The 16,774-nt window shown below is 54.8% G+C and overlaps 3 protein-coding genes across 3 annotated transcripts; 2 read left to right on the top strand and 1 right to left on the bottom strand.

The window, feature by feature from the left end:
• Nucleotides 1-3,458: 3,458 nt before the first annotated feature.
• On the top strand, nt 3,459-4,580 carry LOC135191672 (feather keratin 1-like). Its single transcript, XM_064174188.1, has 2 exons — nt 3,459-3,522; nt 3,872-4,580. The coding sequence occupies exon 2, from the start codon at nt 3,892-3,894 to the stop codon at nt 4,204-4,206; it is 315 nt and encodes a 104-aa protein (XP_064030258.1). The 5' UTR covers nt 3,459-3,522; nt 3,872-3,891; the 3' UTR covers nt 4,207-4,580.
• A 6,775-nt stretch (nt 4,581-11,355) lies between these two features.
• Nucleotides 11,356-12,379, bottom strand: LOC135191593 (feather keratin 1-like). Its single transcript, XM_064174022.1, has 2 exons — nt 12,371-12,379; nt 11,356-12,041 (listed from the first exon to the last, which is right to left on the bottom strand). The coding sequence occupies exon 2, from the start codon at nt 12,019-12,021 to the stop codon at nt 11,707-11,709; it is 315 nt and encodes a 104-aa protein (XP_064030092.1). The 5' UTR covers nt 12,022-12,041; nt 12,371-12,379; the 3' UTR covers nt 11,356-11,706.
• A 3,209-nt stretch (nt 12,380-15,588) lies between these two features.
• On the top strand, nt 15,589-16,746 carry LOC135191660 (feather keratin 1-like). Its single transcript, XM_064174160.1, has 2 exons — nt 15,589-15,652; nt 16,002-16,746. Exon 2 carries the CDS (start codon nt 16,022-16,024, stop codon nt 16,334-16,336), a length of 315 nt encoding a protein of 104 aa, XP_064030230.1. The 5' UTR covers nt 15,589-15,652; nt 16,002-16,021; the 3' UTR covers nt 16,337-16,746.
• The last annotated feature ends 28 nt before the right edge of the window (nt 16,747-16,774 follow it).

The following is a 16,774-nucleotide window of genomic DNA, read 5'->3' as shown; positions in this document are numbered from 1 at the left end:
CGTGGAGGTCAGGCCAAGGGCAAAGGCCTCGAGTGGTGCTCTCGGGTACAGCCCAGTGCTTGGACCAGTTTTCCTGGATGGTGGATGCAGCTGCCCTGGCCACAGGGGATCCAGCCCTGCATGGCACAGGAGCCTGCAGACAGGGCCCTGCTGGCTGCACCAAAAGGCTGCCACATGGCCAGGCCAAGCTGGGAGTGGGAGTGGGAGTGGGAGTGGGAGTGGGAGTGGGAGTGGGCAGGGAGAGGCTGTCCCTGAAGCTTGGCTGCCAAAGGCTTTCCCTTGGCCTGCATGTCTGCAGGGCAGGTGCCTGCATGTCTGCAGGGCAGGGCAGTGCATCACCTCCTTGGTGTGCCCTGAGCTTCTTCTTGTGCCAAGGGCGCTCCTGAGCATGTCTCCTCCCTCAGCGTCCCCAGGCCTGTGGAACTCCAAGATCCTGACCTCTCTCACTCCCTGGGCAGTTCCTTGCTTCCCCACTGCTTCTGCTCTGTGCCGCAGGCTGAGCAGGGCTTTGTGGCCTGCAAAAGGAGGCCTGATGGAGCCCTAATGGCAGCAGGATGCCTCCTGCAGGAGGCCCAGGGAGGAGTCCCAGCCAATGATTTTGCAGCCTTTCCTGTCTCTCCGTGGAGCATGCAGGAGAGCTGCTCAGCACAGCCTGCTCCCTCGGGCTAGGAAGAAGAGCCCTCTGCAGCTCTGCCCTTCCAGTATCCCCTGTGGTATGCCAGAAATAGTCCTAATACGTGTGCTGGCCTCTCCAGGCATGTTCCCCCATTCTGGAGTGGGGAGAGATGCAGGGAAAGGGACCAAGGCGCTGGAGCCACTGAGTCTAAGGCCCCTGGCTTGCCCAGACTTGTTTTGCTCCTTTTTACATCCCTTGGTAAACAGAATGCATACACTTGGCTTGGCCTTGTCTCATGCATAGGTCTGTGTTTTCCCAGCTTGGGGTGAAGCACGCCCCTGGCTTCACCTAACACAGTTAGTTTTGGCAAAGTGCCATTCTGGTTCGTTAATCTCTGTAGCCCAATGGAGCAATCAGGTCTCAGACAACTGATAAATATGGCCGGAAGTTGTAAGCAACTTCCCTTGCCTCAGTTTGCTCTGCCATGCTGCCTTGCTATGCCATGCTGTGCCTCACCTTGCTTTCCCATGCTCCGCCTCACCTTACTTTGCCTAGCCAAGCCTTGGCCTTTTGGCCTTGGGGACCAGGAAGCCTTCTTGATTCAAACCAGCTTTGCTGCTTAACAACAAGCTTTGATGCCTCATGCTTCTCTACCTAGAAGTTTTGCCATGCCTCAGTTCACCAGGGAGATGCTTAAGTGCCCTTAGTCATTGCCAAAAGCTGCCCAAAATCCACAGTCAGCCTTATCATGAACAACCCTGCCAGCAGGGAGTGACAGCCTAGGCCATGCAGAAGAGGTAAGACCAGGAGGGCCGAGTGCTGTGAGCATGCTGCATCACTGCCAGCAGCAGCTGCAGCTACCGAAAGTGAGTAAGTTGCTCCCAGCCTGAGCCCCTGACACAGAGGCCTCACCGCCGCAGCGTGCTGAGAGTGAGCAGATTGCTGCCGAGCTGCCGCGCACCGTCCTTGCCTGCACACCTACCAGCCTTCATGTCAAGACCCGGTTAGAGGGCCCTGTGTGACTCCCAGACAGTCCACATGTCCTGGGCAAACTGCAAAAGCTTCCAACAGGTACCACACCACTGGCAGCTCCCTCTAAGCGTTTTGGGTACTGTAATGCAGCCCTGGAAATGCAGATACTGATTTGTGAGTAGATAGCCTAGAAAGCCTCTGCGTAACTCAAGCTCTTTGCTTTGGTTCTGTTTCCCTGTGACTATAACTGTACCTTCTGCTTTGGCAGGAAGGCATCTCTCGATCCCCCTCCCCGCCAGAGGGCAAGCCGCATATTGCAGTGCAAAAGTCTCTTGCCAAAGCCTTACTATTTGTGTTTTGCTAGTTTTGATAAATTGTATGAAATGATTTGCTACTGCCCTGTGCACTGTACATGTTCTGTAATCTATTTCAAGGCCTTTGACACTGTCCTGTACCACATCCTGGAGTATCTCCAAGCTGGTGACACGTGGGTTTGAGGGGTGGATCACTGGGTAGATACAGAACTGGCTTGATGGCTGCACCCAAAGAGTGGCTGTCAATGGCTCCATGGCCAAGTGGAGGCCAGTGACAAGTGGAGTCCCTCAGAGATCAGTCCTGAGACCAGTCTTGTTCAACATCTTTGTGGGTGCCATGGACAGAGGCACTGAGTGCAGCCTCAGCAAGTTTGCTGACCACACCAAGCTGTGTGGTGCAGCAGACATGGTGGAGGGCAGGGATGCCAGCCAGAGGGACCCAGACAGGCTGCAGAGGTGGGCACAAGCCAAGCTCAGGAGGTTCAACAAGACCAAGGGCAAGGTCCTGCATCTGGGTTGAGGCAATCCCAAGCACAAATGCAGGCTGGGCAGTGAGTGGCTGGAGAGCAGCCCTGAGGAGAGGGACCTGGGGGTGTTGCTGGAAGAAAAGCTCAACAGGAGCCAGCAGTGTGCACTTGCAGCCCAGGAAGCCAAGCAGAGCCTGGGCTGCATCAGGAGAAGTGTGGCCAGCAGGTCAAGGGAGGTGACTCTCCCTCTCTGCTCTGCTCTGCTCTGCTGAGACCCGACCTGGAGGACTGAATCCAGCTCTGGTGCCCTTATTACAAGAGGGATGTGGAAATACTGGAGCGTGTTCGGAGAAGGGCAACAAGGATGATCAGAGAGCTGCAGCACTTCTGCTATGCATTCCCTGACTGTGATAACTTCCAAAGGCAGTTGAAAGTGGTGTGATAGTTCAGGGAGCAGAGATCTGCTCTTTCATGCCTCCCAAAAGGGCTAAGAGCAAATGCTCCACACAGGATTGGAAAGAACTAGCAATGTCAATGGAGGTACTATTCACAACCACACAAACCAGCACAGAAACCTACAAAGTGCTAAAACCCCTCCTCAGACTTCCCTACTCTAAAGTTCACAGACAATGTCAGGAGTCTGATCTCCTGACATCACATTGAGCCAGTACAGACAAACCCCTTGGAGTATCTCCACCTTTCCCACACCCTCTCCCCAGTACAGCCTTTGCCCAAGCCTTGCTTTTGCTGTCAGCCTGCAAGGAAGAAGAGCTTCTTCTCATCCATGTAAGCAGAGCAAAGACCAGGTTGGCTCTGCCTTTCCTAATCCCAGCCCTGCACACTCAGACAGCCTGGCAGAGGTTCTGCCCAGAGCAAGGGAGGGACAGACCTGAAACCATTGGCACAGCCAATCCCTTGACCTCTGCAGCCGAGCAGGCATCTGGGAAATGAGGAAGTGAAATGGCAGCGTGGAGGAAGCCAAGGGCCAGCCTGTGCCATGGGCTCAGATGCTTGGCTTTGGGGCTGAGTCTGCAGGGCAATTACTGCCCACGTGCAGTGCCTGTGGGCCTGGGGCGGTGCAGGAGCAGGATAAAAGGGACTCCTTCTGCTCCCTCTCTCATCCACTCCTCTGCCTGCGTCTCCTTGCAGCAAGGTGAGTCTGGAACCCTTTGCCCTCCTCCTTGTCCTCCTGGGTTTCGATGCACAGATCCAGTACTAGGCTGGCTTGTGGGGCTGTACCTGTGGGTGAGGGAATGGTGCAGAAGCTGTGTCACAGAGAGGCAGAGGATTGGCTGAGGTGAGCCAAGGGCTAGGTGGGAAGGTGCTGGAATTGGGCATTCCTGGCAGGGCTGTTTTGGGCTGAGGGGAGGGAGTAATTCAAGGGCCTCCTTCCAATTCCCTCAACTCTTGTCTACATCTCCTGACTCGTCTGCATCATGGTGAGGGGGAAATTGCTGCTCACCTCCTCCTTCTGTTCTATTTTCTCCTTGTGCCTCTGCCAGGCTCAGCTCCATCGCCAACCATGTCCTGCTACAGCCCGTGCCAGCCCTGCCAGCCCTGCGGCCCAACCCCGCTGGCCAACAGCTGCACTGAGCCCTGCTGTGTGAGGTGCCAGGACTCCGTCGTTGCCATCCAGCCCTCTGCTGTGGTGGTGACCCTGCCCGGACCCATCCTCAGCTCCTTCCCACAGAACACCGCCGTGGGCAACGCCACCTCTGCTGCCGTTGGCAGCATCCTCAGCAACCAGGGGGTGCCCATCAGCTCCGGGGGCTTTGGCCTCTCTGGCCTCTCCAGCTTGGGCCGTGGCTCCTGCGGCAGGAGCTGCTTCCCCTGCTAGAGCTGCTGGCCCTGGCCCTGGGCAAGGCCCCCAGGCACCCACCAGATGCTTCTGCCCTGGGCACGCAGCGTCCGCTTGCTACTTTCAGAGGGGCTGAGCACCCCCAGCACCCCTTGCCAAAGGACAGGGCCAGCCTGGGCTCTGGCACAGCACAGCCCATGCCTGCCTCTGCCCTCTGCCTCTCTCTGATGGCCCTCCCGTGGCCTCCTTCTCTCCTGCTCCCGAGGCCTGGCAGCACCACCAAGCCAGCCTAGGGAGGACCTGCTGACCCTGCTCCCTCCATGGATCAGGCACATGGACTCCTGCTGGCATGTCCACCACAGCCATGGAACACAGAGTCCTTCCTGCTCCTGCTTTGTGACCTCCGCCCTTATCCAGCCTACTTCTAGCATTTGACTCATTAAAGTTCTGCTGCATCCCATCCCGTATTTCTGTCTCATCCTTTCAGCTGGAGATGCTCTCCAAGACCTGCAAGAGAACCTACCTTACTCAGGGGTGTGAGTCAGGATCTGACAATGTCCTCTCTGTCATTTTGCTTCCAGAAAAATGCATCTCCTGGGCAGGTCCTTTGACCTTGTTTCATTTATGTCTAATCCACCTTTCACACAAACTGCAATTCCTCTTGCCCTCCTCAAGCACTCCTCCTGCTTGCTTGCCCCACACAATGCAGCCAAAACCATCTTGCTCAGCCCCTCCTCAGCGGCTGCCGTCCTCACTCCGTTCACCTACACAGCTTCCGAGTTCATGTTGAGCTCCCCATCCTGCTTCTCATGGTCAGAAAGAAGAGCCAGAAAGGGCCATGCAGGATGCTCCTGGGTCTTCCTACCAGAGCAGAAGGGGGCTGGCTGCATGGGGTGCTCCCTACAGCTGAGGAGCTGGGCTGTGGGGACAAGGCCAGAGAGAGATTTTCTTCCAGATGTCCCAAAGAGGATGTCAAAGAGTTGCCATCTGCGCTGGGTTGACACAGACTGCTCTCACACCCCATGGATAGCTCTCTGCCCTCATGGATGGGGTAGGAAAGGGGCAAGGAGGAAGAGTTGTCTGCTGAGATAAAGACAGTTTCCTACTCTATTGCAGGGATATCAAAGAAGACAGAAGAAAAAGAGGAACTTGCATGATAGAATCCCACCCTCAAAACTGTGAACCCCAGAAATCAAAACTGGAAGCCAAGGAACCAACTCCAGCCCAGAACTGGGGAAGAAACAGAAAAGAACCTGGAACAGGAAACTTTGAAACTCTGGAGTGCATTACAAGTCCCACAAACCTTGGGCAACCTCTTTCCTGTCATGCAGTAAGCATGGCTCAGTGTGGTGTGGAATACGCGATCCAGCCTGCCCTGCTGCTCTGTGCCCCTGCTGCAGGCTTGGCCCTGTACCCCACATCCCTTGTCCTGCATGAGGAGCAACCTTAGCAGTGTTGCCGGTGGAGCACCTGGGTAAATTGACTCTTTGTCCACCAATGTGGTTAGATGGTCATAGTCCGTTTATTTCCGGTGTTACAGAGACTTAGATGCTTTCTTGCAAGAGGCGTGCACAACTAAGACTGGTTACAGAGAGAGGCCACAGGGTAACATGTGAGGCATGGATAGGGTAATATACCATAACAATCTTAGGGTCAGTCTCTGGGGCTGGCTAGCTCTGCCCACATGCAGCTGGCACTCCACCCCCTGCAGCTACACGTGGGGGGTGCTACCCAGCACCTGGTAGCTTAACTCCTAAGATGGGCCCAAGGACACTTTCCATCATGGGTTGCTCATGTTTATCATTTCATATCCTCTGCTAGCAAGAAATTCTCCAACACAGTGTGACTCAGGAACCTTGAAGGTTCTCTGTGTCCAGGAGCAAAGATGCTAGCCCAGACACCTGTGGTGCAAACCTGGAAGTCCAAATGGCCTTCTGGAGCACCAGCTGCCACATCCTGCCCTTCAATCTGCCACACCCTTCTACCTGCCACACCTTTCTATGTACCACACCTTCTTTCCCATTCACTGCCCTCTCGGGGTGCTGCTCTTGTATGAGAGGCTTCTGGCCACTGTCACCCTGTTGTGGAGGCAGGGAATTAATGTGGCCAAGTCAGGAAATACATAAAAATAGGATTGTTTTATTTTCCTGAAACCCTGCCCCCAAAACTACATACAGAAATTAATTTAGTTTAATTGGCAGATTGAGCTTGATTGAGAACATCTTACAAAGGTTACTACAGACAAATTTGGCTATTTAGGAAGTCAGGAAATGGAAAAGCCTAAGCCATAAACACAGCTTTCCCCCACTATCAATCAGGCTGAGCAGAAGATTAAAAGAAAAGCTTACTCATGGCTGTGACCTAGGCTGGATTCTCTCTGCAGCAGCAGCCTGTGACGCTACCGGTGACATCCAATCACAGAGATCAGTGCCACAGAAGTCCAAGACGACTCACAGAGCTGCCAAACTGAGAAGTGTCTCAAGCACTTCTTCCCGAGGGGGATGGTCACGGGATGAGGCTGCTCTCACAATGGTAGGGGGAGAGCCAAAATTTCTTGGGTCCCCCCGTCCGGCAGGTGGTCAGCAATTAGTGACTGAATAGGGTCTGAGAGAGGCGGCCCAGGTGCTGCCGGCTCTCTCTCTTTCAAAAGGATATCCGAGGCTGTTAAGCCTGTTAAGCTTGCACAAAAGAGTGATAAGTGGGGGAGCTGGCCAAAGCAGGGACTGTCCAGTCACGGCAGGAGCTTGTCCTTTGCAGTGCCAGGGGACTCTCTCTGCCGGAGCTATCAAGGCGGGAAGCCCCCCAAGGCAGGAAGCCCCCCCCTATATTTATACCTCCTCTGGACAAAGTGTCAATTTACCCTTTCCCAGGTGCAAAAACACAGCCAACCACCAGCCCGATTTCAGCACGGGCGTCTGCACGGGTCACCCCCTGTGCCGGAAGGACCCTCTGCTCCCTGCCCTTCAAGCCTGCAGGGCGAGGGGCAGGAAACAGGTTTTTTGCACTTTCCTGTTCAAACCATGGAGTGAGAGGAATTTGGGGTATCCAGGACACACCCTTGCCCCCAGATATGCTGAGCCAGAGCAGCCTCTTGCCAGGAGCTCTGACGCTGCCAGCTCCAAGTGAGGGCTGGGACACCCTCTCTCTCTCTGGACATTTTGCCTCCACTCTTTGGCTGTGGTTTTGCTGCTTTGGGAAGGTTTGGTGGCTACAGCAGGTTTTCAGATGCTGCCATCAGCCCTGTGCCCTGCAAGCTGAGTCAGAGCTGCCTCTTGCCTCTTGTCCCTCACTTCCTTTTCACTATGGGGCCATTCCTGCAGGTGGTGTTTGGGTGCCCAGCTGAACCGTGGTGCTTTCTGACGGGTTTGGGCCTCTGCCTCAACTACCACGTTCTCCAGTCCTGGCCGGATCCCTGGATCAATCCTGGCATTCAGAGTGGTGGTTTAGGTCCCTGTTTTAAACAGATTCCTCTGCCAGTACTGAAATGTGGCTCCAGAGACACAGCGCAAGCCCCAGGACCATGCTGGAAGCAGCCACCCAGGGACTGCACACCTCAGGGCATCTTTCACTCTTGCCCCAGCCAGCACGACTCTGGATTCCACAAACCTCCTAACAGCCCAAGAATGTTGATTTACAGCAGTGAACTGTTCATTCAGGGGAGACCAAGAACCTCGGGAGCCTGTTCAACAGCAGACCCAGAAGGGAACAGGGAGGAATCTTCTCTTCTCCTGTCACTCCACAGCTCCCACAGCACAGCAGAGCCTCAAGTCCAGGGCAAAGCCTCTGGCTCTGTCAGCCTGTTGTCAAGCTGAGTCTGGAGCAAGTCTTTGCCTTGCCTGGTGACCTGGAGCCCAACACAAGACTCTATCAGAGTGGAATTTGAGAAGATTTCTTCTCTGCCGCTCCTTAGCAGGTGATGTGCAGCCCCTGCTGGGAAGCAGGACCTCAGGACACTTCCATTGACCTTGTCTGTATGATGTGACTACAGAAATGTCAATTCGTTTCTTCTTCTCTTCTTCTTTCCTGTCTGCCCCTTCTCTTTTCCCCCCTTTTTTTTGTTTTGTTTTTACATGATCCTAGTGCTATCTCAATATACAGAAAAACCCAAGAAAAAATATCCTACAATATCCCTATATCCTAAAATCCTACAATTGTCATATTACAAACCCTTAGCCTTGACTATATTATCTATCAACTTAACATTGAGATGTTTGAGCGTGCCCAGTGAAGGGCGATGAGGCTGGTGAGAGGTCTTGAGCACAGCCCTACGAGGAGAGGCTGAGGGAGCTGGGATTGGTTAGCCTGGAGAAGAGGAGGCTCAGGGGTGACCTTATTGCTGTCTACAACTACCTGAAAGGTGGTTGTGGCCAGGGGGAGGTTGCTCTCTTCTCTCAGGTGGCCAGCACCAGAACGAGAGGACACAGCCTCAGGCTGTGCCAGGGGAGATTTAGGCTTGAGGTGAGGAGAAAGTTCTTCCCTGAGAGAGTCATTGGACACTGGAATGGGCTGCCCGGGGAGGTGGTGGAGTCGCCGTCCTTGGGGCAGTTCAAGGCAGGATTGGACGTGGCACTTGGTGCCATGGTCTGGCCTTGAGCTCTGTGGTAAAGGGTTGGACTTGATGATCTGTGAGGTCTCTTCCAACCTTGGTGATACTGTGTGATGCTCTGATACTGTGATACTGTGAAGTGAAACCATTAAATTATTACTGAGGAAAACCAAAGAAAATCAAGAAAATATCACATCCATGGAGCTCCTTGGAAAATACTCTGATATCCAAAAAAAAAAAAAAAAAAAAAAAAAAAAAAAAAATTAAATCACAACTTACACACTTACAGACTACTCTTACCATAATATTCCATTATATTAACTATTGAGCATGCTCAGCTATCAAGTACTTAATGTACTCTATTTTAATTGCTTACTTTATTTTAATTACATAAGTCTTATCACAATTACTCTGCCAAAATGGGAATTCCAAAACTTATCTTATTACAATTAACTTCTTATCCAGTAAACTCTTAAACTCTAAGACCTGTTACAATCAAAACTGGAACCATTATCAGGATTTCAGTTCATGGAATAGCTCTCCCAAACCCAGTCTGTCTCTTTAAGAACAGAACACTTCTCTCCGCAGCAGCGGTAAGGAAAAAAACAGAAAAAAGACGGGCGGGGGTGGGGGGAATGGGCTCGGCTGACCTCCGGCAGCAGCAACAGTGCAATGTGGTTTAGGGTTGAGACAGAGTCGTGGAATCGTGGAATCAGTCAGGATTGGAAGGGACCACAAGGATCATCTAATTCCAAAGCCCCTGCCATGGGCAGGGACACTTCGCACCAGATCAGGCTGTGCAGAGCCTCATCCGGTGTGGCCTTAAACACCTCCAGGGATGAGGCTTCCACCAACTCCCTGGGCAACCCATTCCAGGCTCTCACCACCCTCATGCTGAAGAACTTCTTCCTAACATCCAGTCTGAATCTCCCCATTTCCAGCTTTGTTCCATTCCTCCCAGTCCCATCACTACCTGACAGCCTAAAAAGTCCCTCCCCAGCTTTCTCGTAGCCCCCTTAAATAAGGTCACTTTGGAGGCTTCTCCTCTCCAGACTGAACAGCCCCATCTCCCTCAGACTCCTCCTAGGAGAGCTGCTCCAGCCCTCTGATCATCCTCGTGACCCTTCTGTGGACATCTTCCAGCACATTCGTAGCCCTCTTGTAACAGGAGCTCCAGAACAGGAAGCAGATGCCCATTCCTCTGTGACAAACCATCAGGAGAAGTATTTGAGGAGGGCAACAGAATAATTCCAGTTCTTCTGAACGGTGAATTGGACAGAAATGGAGCAAGGTCAAAGCTCTTGCACCGGAGATGTATTTCTTGGAGGCAAAAAGACAGAGAGAGAGGACACTGTCAGATGCCTCTGGAAGTGATCAATAAGGTAACAAGGACTGTCCTCAGCCCTGTGTGTCCTGGAGTCCTGTACCCCTAAATTCCTCTCCTGCCCAGACTTTGGAGGGAAAGGGGAAAAGCCGCCTGGTTTCCCCCCACCTCGCCTGCCCTGCAGCCGTGAAGGGGGGGAGGACTGCCCCATGAGTTCCCGTGCTGGAGCCAGGCTGGGATTGGCCGTGCGCTTTCGCGCCTAAGGTGTGGTAACTCTGCCCTTTGTCTAGCGAAGGTTATAAATATTGGGGGTCTTCCCACCTTTGGGGTTCCCACTTTGGAGTTTGCCTGTGCCTAGACGTATGTGTCTGCCTGAGCTCACACACTCCCCTGTGCCTGGACTGCAGAGAGACCAAGCATTCGCCTTCCTATTAACACCTTTGTGTGCCTACCGACCCTTAATGACCGTTAACGATTCCTGCAGCCGCTGGAGGAGGAAGGCAGACCGCACGAGCCAGCCTGAGTGAGTTATTTGGCTTAGCTTAATTTAGTAAGAAACAGCTACAAATTAATAGCTAATGCCTTTTCCAACTTCTGACTTCCAAAAATAGTCAGATTATTGATGGTATCCTTGTAGGTTAATTCTCATGCAACTGAATCTGCTTATTAAACTAAATTAATCTTTGTATATATAGTTGTGGGGGCGGGTTTTTGGGAAAATAAAAATAACTATTTTTGATAAATTCCCAACTCGGCCACGTATTAATTCCTGCTCTCTGCAACACTGTGGCAGCAGGACGGTGCTAACCCACCATAAACCACCCCTGCATTGGCCTGCCCTCTGCAGACACAGCAGCAGCAACAGAGAGGAGGATGTTGCCCTGGAGAAGCTGGGAGTGAGTGGGAGCCACGGAGAGGCTTCACCACGGACAAAGGCAGGGCAGGGAGAACTGCAGCATGACTCCAAATACTCAGTGCAGCCTTGGTCACTGCACAGCTCTGCTGAAGAACTTAGAAACATAGAATCATAGAATGAGTCAGGGTTGGAAGGGACCATAAGGATCATCTATTTCCAACCCACCTGCCATGGACAGGGACACCCTACCCTAGATCAGGCTGGCCAGAGACCCCTCCAGCCTGGCTTTAAACATCACCACAGATGGGGCCTCTACCACCCCCCTGGGTAACCCATTCCAGGGTCTCACCATTCACATGATTAAGAACTTCCTCCTCACTTATTACAGAAACCGCCCTGAGTAAGGTAGGTTCTCTTGCAGGTCTTGGAGAGCATCTCCAGCCGAAAGGATGAGACAGAAATATGGGATGGGATGCAGCAGAACTTTAATGAGTCAAACGCTGGAAGTAGGCTGGATAAGGGTGGAGGTCACAAAGCAGGAGCAGGAAGGACTCTGTGTTCCATGGCTGTGGTGGAGATGCCAGCAGGAGTCCATGTGCCTGATCCATGGAGGGAGCAGGGCCATCAGAGAGTGGCAGAGGGCAGAGGCAGGCATGGGCTGTGCTGTGCCAGAGCCCAGGCTGGCCCTGTCCTTTGGCAAGGGGTGCTGGGGGTGCTCAGCCCCTCTGAAAGCAGCAAGCAGCTGCTGTGTGCCCAGGGCAGAAGCATCTGGTGGGTACCTGGGGGCCTTGCCCAGGGCCAGGGCCAGCAGCTCTAGCAGGGGAAGCAGCTCCTGCCGCAGGAGCCACGGCCCAAGCTGGAGAGGCCAGAGAGGCCAAAGCCCCCAGAGCTGATGGGCACCCCCTGGTTGCTGAGGATGCTGCCAACAGCAGCGGAGGTGGCGTTGCCCACGGCGGTGTTCTGTGGGAAGGAGCTGAGGATGGGTCCGGGCAGGGTCACCACCACAGCAGAGGGCTGGATGGCAACGACGGAGTCCTGGCACCTCACACAGCAGGGCTCATTGCAGCTGTTGGCCAGTGGGGTTGGGCCGCAGGGCTGGCAGGGCTGGCACGGGCTGTAGCAGGACATGGCTGGCGATGGAGCTGAGCCTGGCAGAGGACAGGGGAAGCAGAGTGAGGAGTGGTTGAGGAGAACCCTGAATGCTCAGCAAAGCACAGAGAAGTCAGAAGCTGGGGCACAGTGCTGCAGGCTGTGCAGGCAGCCCCACCAGTCTCACCTTCTCCCAGCCCTGTGGGAGCCCTGCCCAGAGCGACCAAGCACAGGAAGCAGACCCAGCCCTGTGGGAGCTTCACCACCGTTCCCCTGGCACACAAAGTGGCTACAAGAACTCGCAGGAGGCAGAGGGGCAGGCATGGGCAGGGAAATCCCCAAGGAGGTAGAGAAGAGGGAGCAGATGGAGAAAGGTCTTGAGACTCACCTTGTTGCAAGGAGACGCAGGCAGAGGAGTGGATGAGAGAGGGAGCAGAAGGAGTCCCTTTTATCCTGCTCCTGCACCGCCCCAGGCCCACAGGCATTGCACGTGGGCAGTAATTGCCCTGCAGACTCAGCCCCAAAGCCAAGCATCTCAGCCCATGGCACAGGCTGGCCCTTGGCTTCCTCCACGCTGCCATTTCACTTCCTCATTTCCCAGATGCCTGCTCGGCTGCAGAGGTCAAGGGATTGGCTGTGCCAATGGTTTCAGGTCTGTCCCTCCCTTGCTCTGGGCAGAACCTCTGCCAGGCTGTCTGAGTGTGCAGGGCTGGGATTAGGAAAGGCAGAGCCAACCTGGTCTTTGCTCTGCTTACATGGATGAGAAGAAGCTCTTCTTCCTTGCAGGCTGACAGCAAAAGCAAGGCTTGGGCAAAGGCTGCACTGGGGAGAGGGTGTGGGAAAGGTGGAGATACTCCAGGATGTGGTACAGGACAGTGTCAAAGGCCTTGAAATAGATTACAGAACATGTACAGTGCACAGGGCAGTAGCAAATCATTTCATACAATTTATCAAAACTAGCAAAACACAAATAGTAAGGCTTTGGCAAGAGACTTTTGCACTGCAATATGCGGCTTGCCCTCTGGCGGGGAGGGGGATCGAGAGATGCCTTCCTGCCAAAGCAGAAGGTACAGTTATAGTCACAGGGAAACAGAACCAAAGCAAAGAGCTTGAGTTACGCAGAGGCTTTCTAGGCTATCTACTCACAAATCAGTATCTGCATTTCCAGGGCTGCATTACAGTACCCAAAACGCTTAGAGGGAGCTGCCAGTGGTGTGGTACCTGTTGGAAGCTTTTGCAGTTTGCCCAGGACATGTGGACTGTCTGGGAGTCACACAGGGCCCTCTAACCGGGTCTTGACATGAAGGCTGGTAGGTGTGCAGGCAAAGACGGTGCGCGGCAGCTCGGCAGCAATCTGCTCACTCTCAGCACGCTGCGGCGGTGAGGCCTCTGTGTCAGGGGCTCAGGCTGGGAGCAACTTACTCACTTTCGGTAGCTGCAGCTGCTGCTGGCAGTGATGCAGCATGCTCACAGCACTCGGCCCTCCTGGTCTTACCTCTTCTGCATGGCCTAGGCTGTCACTCCCTGCTGGCAGGGTTGTTCATGATAAGGCTGACTGTGGATTTTGGGCAGCTTTTGGCAATGACTAAGGGCACTTAAGCATCTCCCTGGTGAACTGAGGCATGGCAAAACTTCTAGGTAGAGAAGCATGAGGCATCAAAGCTTGTTGTTAAGCAGCAAAGCTGGTTTGAATCAAGAAGGCTTCCTGGTCCCCAAGGCCAAAAGGCCAAGGCTTGGCTAGGCAAAGTAAGGTGAGGCGGAGCATGGCAAAGCAAGGTGAGGCACAGCATGGCATAGCAAGGCAGCATGGCAGAGCAAACTGAGGCAAGGGAAGTTGCTTACAACTTCCGGCCATATTTATCAGTTGTCTGAGACCTGATTGCTCCATTGGGCTACAGAGATTAACGAACCAGAATGGCACTTTGCCAAAACTAACTGTGTTAGGTGAAGCCAGGGGCGTGCTTCACCCCAAGCTGGGAAAACACAGACCTATGCATGAGACAAGGCCAAGCCAAGTGTATGCATTCTGTTTACCAAGGGATGTAAAAAGGAGCAAAACAAGTCTGGGCAAGCCAGGGGCCTTAGACTCAGTGGCTCCAGCGCCTTGGTCCCTTTCCCTGCATCTCTCCCCACTCCAGAATGGGGGAACATGCCTGGAGAGGCCAGCACACGTATTAGGACTATTTCTGGCATACCACAGGGGATACTGGAAGGGCAGAGCTGCAGAGGGCTCTTCTTCCTAGCCCGAGGGAGCAGGCTGTGCTGAGCAGCTCTCCTGCATGCTCCACGGAGAGACAGGAAAGGCTGCAAAATCATTGGCTGGGACTCCTCCCTGGGCCTCCTGCGGGAGGCATCCTGCTGCCATTAGGGCTCCATCAGGCCTCCTTTTGCAGGCCACAAAGCCCTGCTCAGCCTGCGGCACAGAGCAGAAGCAGTGGGGAAGCAAGGAACTGCCCAGGGAGTGAGAGAGGTCAGGATCTTGGAGTTCCACAGGCCTGGGGACGCTGAGGGAGGAGACATGCTCAGGAGCGCCCTTGGCACAAGAAGAAGCTCAGGGCACACCAAGGAGGTGATGCACTGCCCTGCCCTGCAGACATGCAGGCACCTGCCCTGCAGACATGCAGGCCAAGGGAAAGCCTTTGGCAGCCAAGCTTCAGGGACAGCCTCTCCCTGCCCACTCCCACTCCCACTCCCACTCCCACTCCCACTCCCACTCCCACTCCCAGCTTGGCCTGGCCATGTGGCAGCCTTTTGGTGCAGCCAGCAGGGCCCTGTCTGCAGGCTCCTGTGCCATGCAGGGCTGGATCCCCTGTGGCCAGGGCAGCTGCATCCACCATCCAGGAAAACTGGTCCAAGCACTGGGCTGTACCCGAGAGCACCACTCGAGGCCTTTGCCCTTGGCCTGACCTCCACGCAAGTGTCCACACAGCACAGTGGCCGTGCAGGAGGGATCTCCTGTGTGGGAAAAGTCTCTGCTGCTGGTCAGGGGCCAAAGTGTGTGGCCAAAGTGCATGGGGGTGTGAGGAGGTGACCCGAGCCCCAGCACAGCTCTCCTGCAGGAGGGAGGGATTTGATGCTCCCCGGCTGGTTGAGTACCTGAGATGTTCTCCTTTCTCAAGCCTCCTGAAGGCATCCGTTGCAGACCCCCAGGACTGCCACGAGTGGGGGTGACTTTGTCCAATCAAGCAGGAAAGGACAAAGGGGGAAGGACGCATGGTGCCATTGGGCACGGGAGCATTTGTGTGCCCAGGGCGCTGCGCGGTGACAGGCCACAGCTGCGACCTCAACAGTGATGGAAAACAACCTCCCCACACTTCCCCACGGCCATGTGCCCTGCCTGCACTCAGCCCTCCAGCACTTGCAGCACCTTCTGCCTGCAGTGGTGCATTCCTGCAGTGTAAATCCTTGGACGCCTCATCCTGGTACTTCAAAGGATCCTCTGTGGCCCAGTGGTCAGCTCAGCAATGAGGAAGTGAAATGGCAGCGTGGAGGAAGCCAAGGGCCAGCCTGTGCCATGGGCTGAGATGCTTGGCTTTGGGGCTGAGTCTGCAGGGCAATTACTGCCCACGTGCAGTGCCTGTGGGCCTGGGGCGGTGCAGGAGCAGGATAAAAGGGACTCCTTCTGCTCCCTCTCTCATCCACTCCTCTGCCTGCGTCTCCTTGCAGCAAGGTGAGTCTGGAACCCTTTGCCCTCCTCCTTGTCCTCCTGGGTTTCGATGCACAGATCCAGTACTAGGCTGGCTTGTGGGGCTGTACCTGTGGGTGAGGGAATGGTGCAGAAGCTGTGTCACAGAGAGGCAGAGGATTGGCTGAGGTGAGCCAAGGGCTAGGTGGGAAGGTGCTGGAATTGGGCATTCCTGGCAGGGCTGTTTTGGGCTGAGGGGAGGGAGTAATTCAAGGGCCTCCTTCCAATTCCCTCAACTCTTGTCTACATCTCCTGACTCGTCTGCATCATGGTGAGGGGGAAATTGCTGCTCACCTCCTCCTTCTGTTCTATTTTCTCCTTGTGCCTCTGCCAGGCTCAGCTCCATCGCCAACCATGTCCTGCTACAGCCCGTGCCAGCCCTGCCAGCCCTGCGGCCCAACCCCGCTGGCCAACAGCTGCACTGAGCCCTGCTGTGTGAGGTGCCAGGACTCCGTCGTTGCCATCCAGCCCTCTGCTGTGGTGGTGACCCTGCCCGGACCCATCCTCAGCTCCTTCCCACAGAACACCGCCGTGGGCAACGCCACCTCTGCTGCCGTTGGCAGCATCCTCAGCAACCAGGGGGTGCCCATCAGCTCCGGGGGCTTTGGCCTCTCTGGCCTCTCCAGCTTGGGCCGTGGCTCCTGCGGCAGGAGCTGCTTCCCCTGCTAGAGCTGCTGGCCCTGGCCCTGGGCAAGGCCCCCAGGCACCCACCAGATGCTTCTGCCCTGGGCACGCAGCGTCCGCTTTCTGCTTTCAGAGGGGCTGAACACCCCCAGCGCCCCTTGCCAAAGGACAGGGCCAGCCTGGGCTCTGGCACAGCACAGCCCAGGCTGCCCTCTGCCCTCTGCCACTCTCTGCTGGCCCTCCCGTGGCCTCCTTCTCTCCTGCTCCCGAGGCCTGGTAGCACCACCCATTTAGGCTCCAGGGGACTTCTGTGGGTCAGGCACATGGACACCTGCTGGCATCTCCACCACAGACATGGAGCTCAATTTATTGCCTGTTTTTTTTTGTGCTTCCTGCTCTGTTTTTCCTCTCAAAGTGACCTACTCTCTCTTTTTCAACTCAATAAAATTTTGCTGCAACCCATTCCCAACCACTCCGCGATCT

The sequence above is a fragment of the Pogoniulus pusillus genome, chromosome 40 (assembly GCF_015220805.1).
Source record: "Pogoniulus pusillus isolate bPogPus1 chromosome 40, bPogPus1.pri, whole genome shotgun sequence".
NCBI classification, from domain to species: domain Eukaryota; kingdom Metazoa; phylum Chordata; class Aves; order Piciformes; family Lybiidae; genus Pogoniulus; species Pogoniulus pusillus.
The sequence above is the reverse complement of the archived record's forward strand: the minus strand, read 5'-3'. Positions and strand labels throughout refer to the sequence as shown.

Coding starts and splice junctions, on each gene's coding strand:
- LOC135191672 (XM_064174188.1), top strand. CDS start 3,892: ATGTCCTGCTACAGCCCGTGCCAGCCCTGCCAGCCCTGCGGCCCAACC.
- LOC135191593 (XM_064174022.1), bottom strand. CDS start 12,021: ATGTCCTGCTACAGCCCGTGCCAGCCCTGCCAGCCCTGCGGCCCAACC.
- LOC135191660 (XM_064174160.1), top strand. CDS start 16,022: ATGTCCTGCTACAGCCCGTGCCAGCCCTGCCAGCCCTGCGGCCCAACC.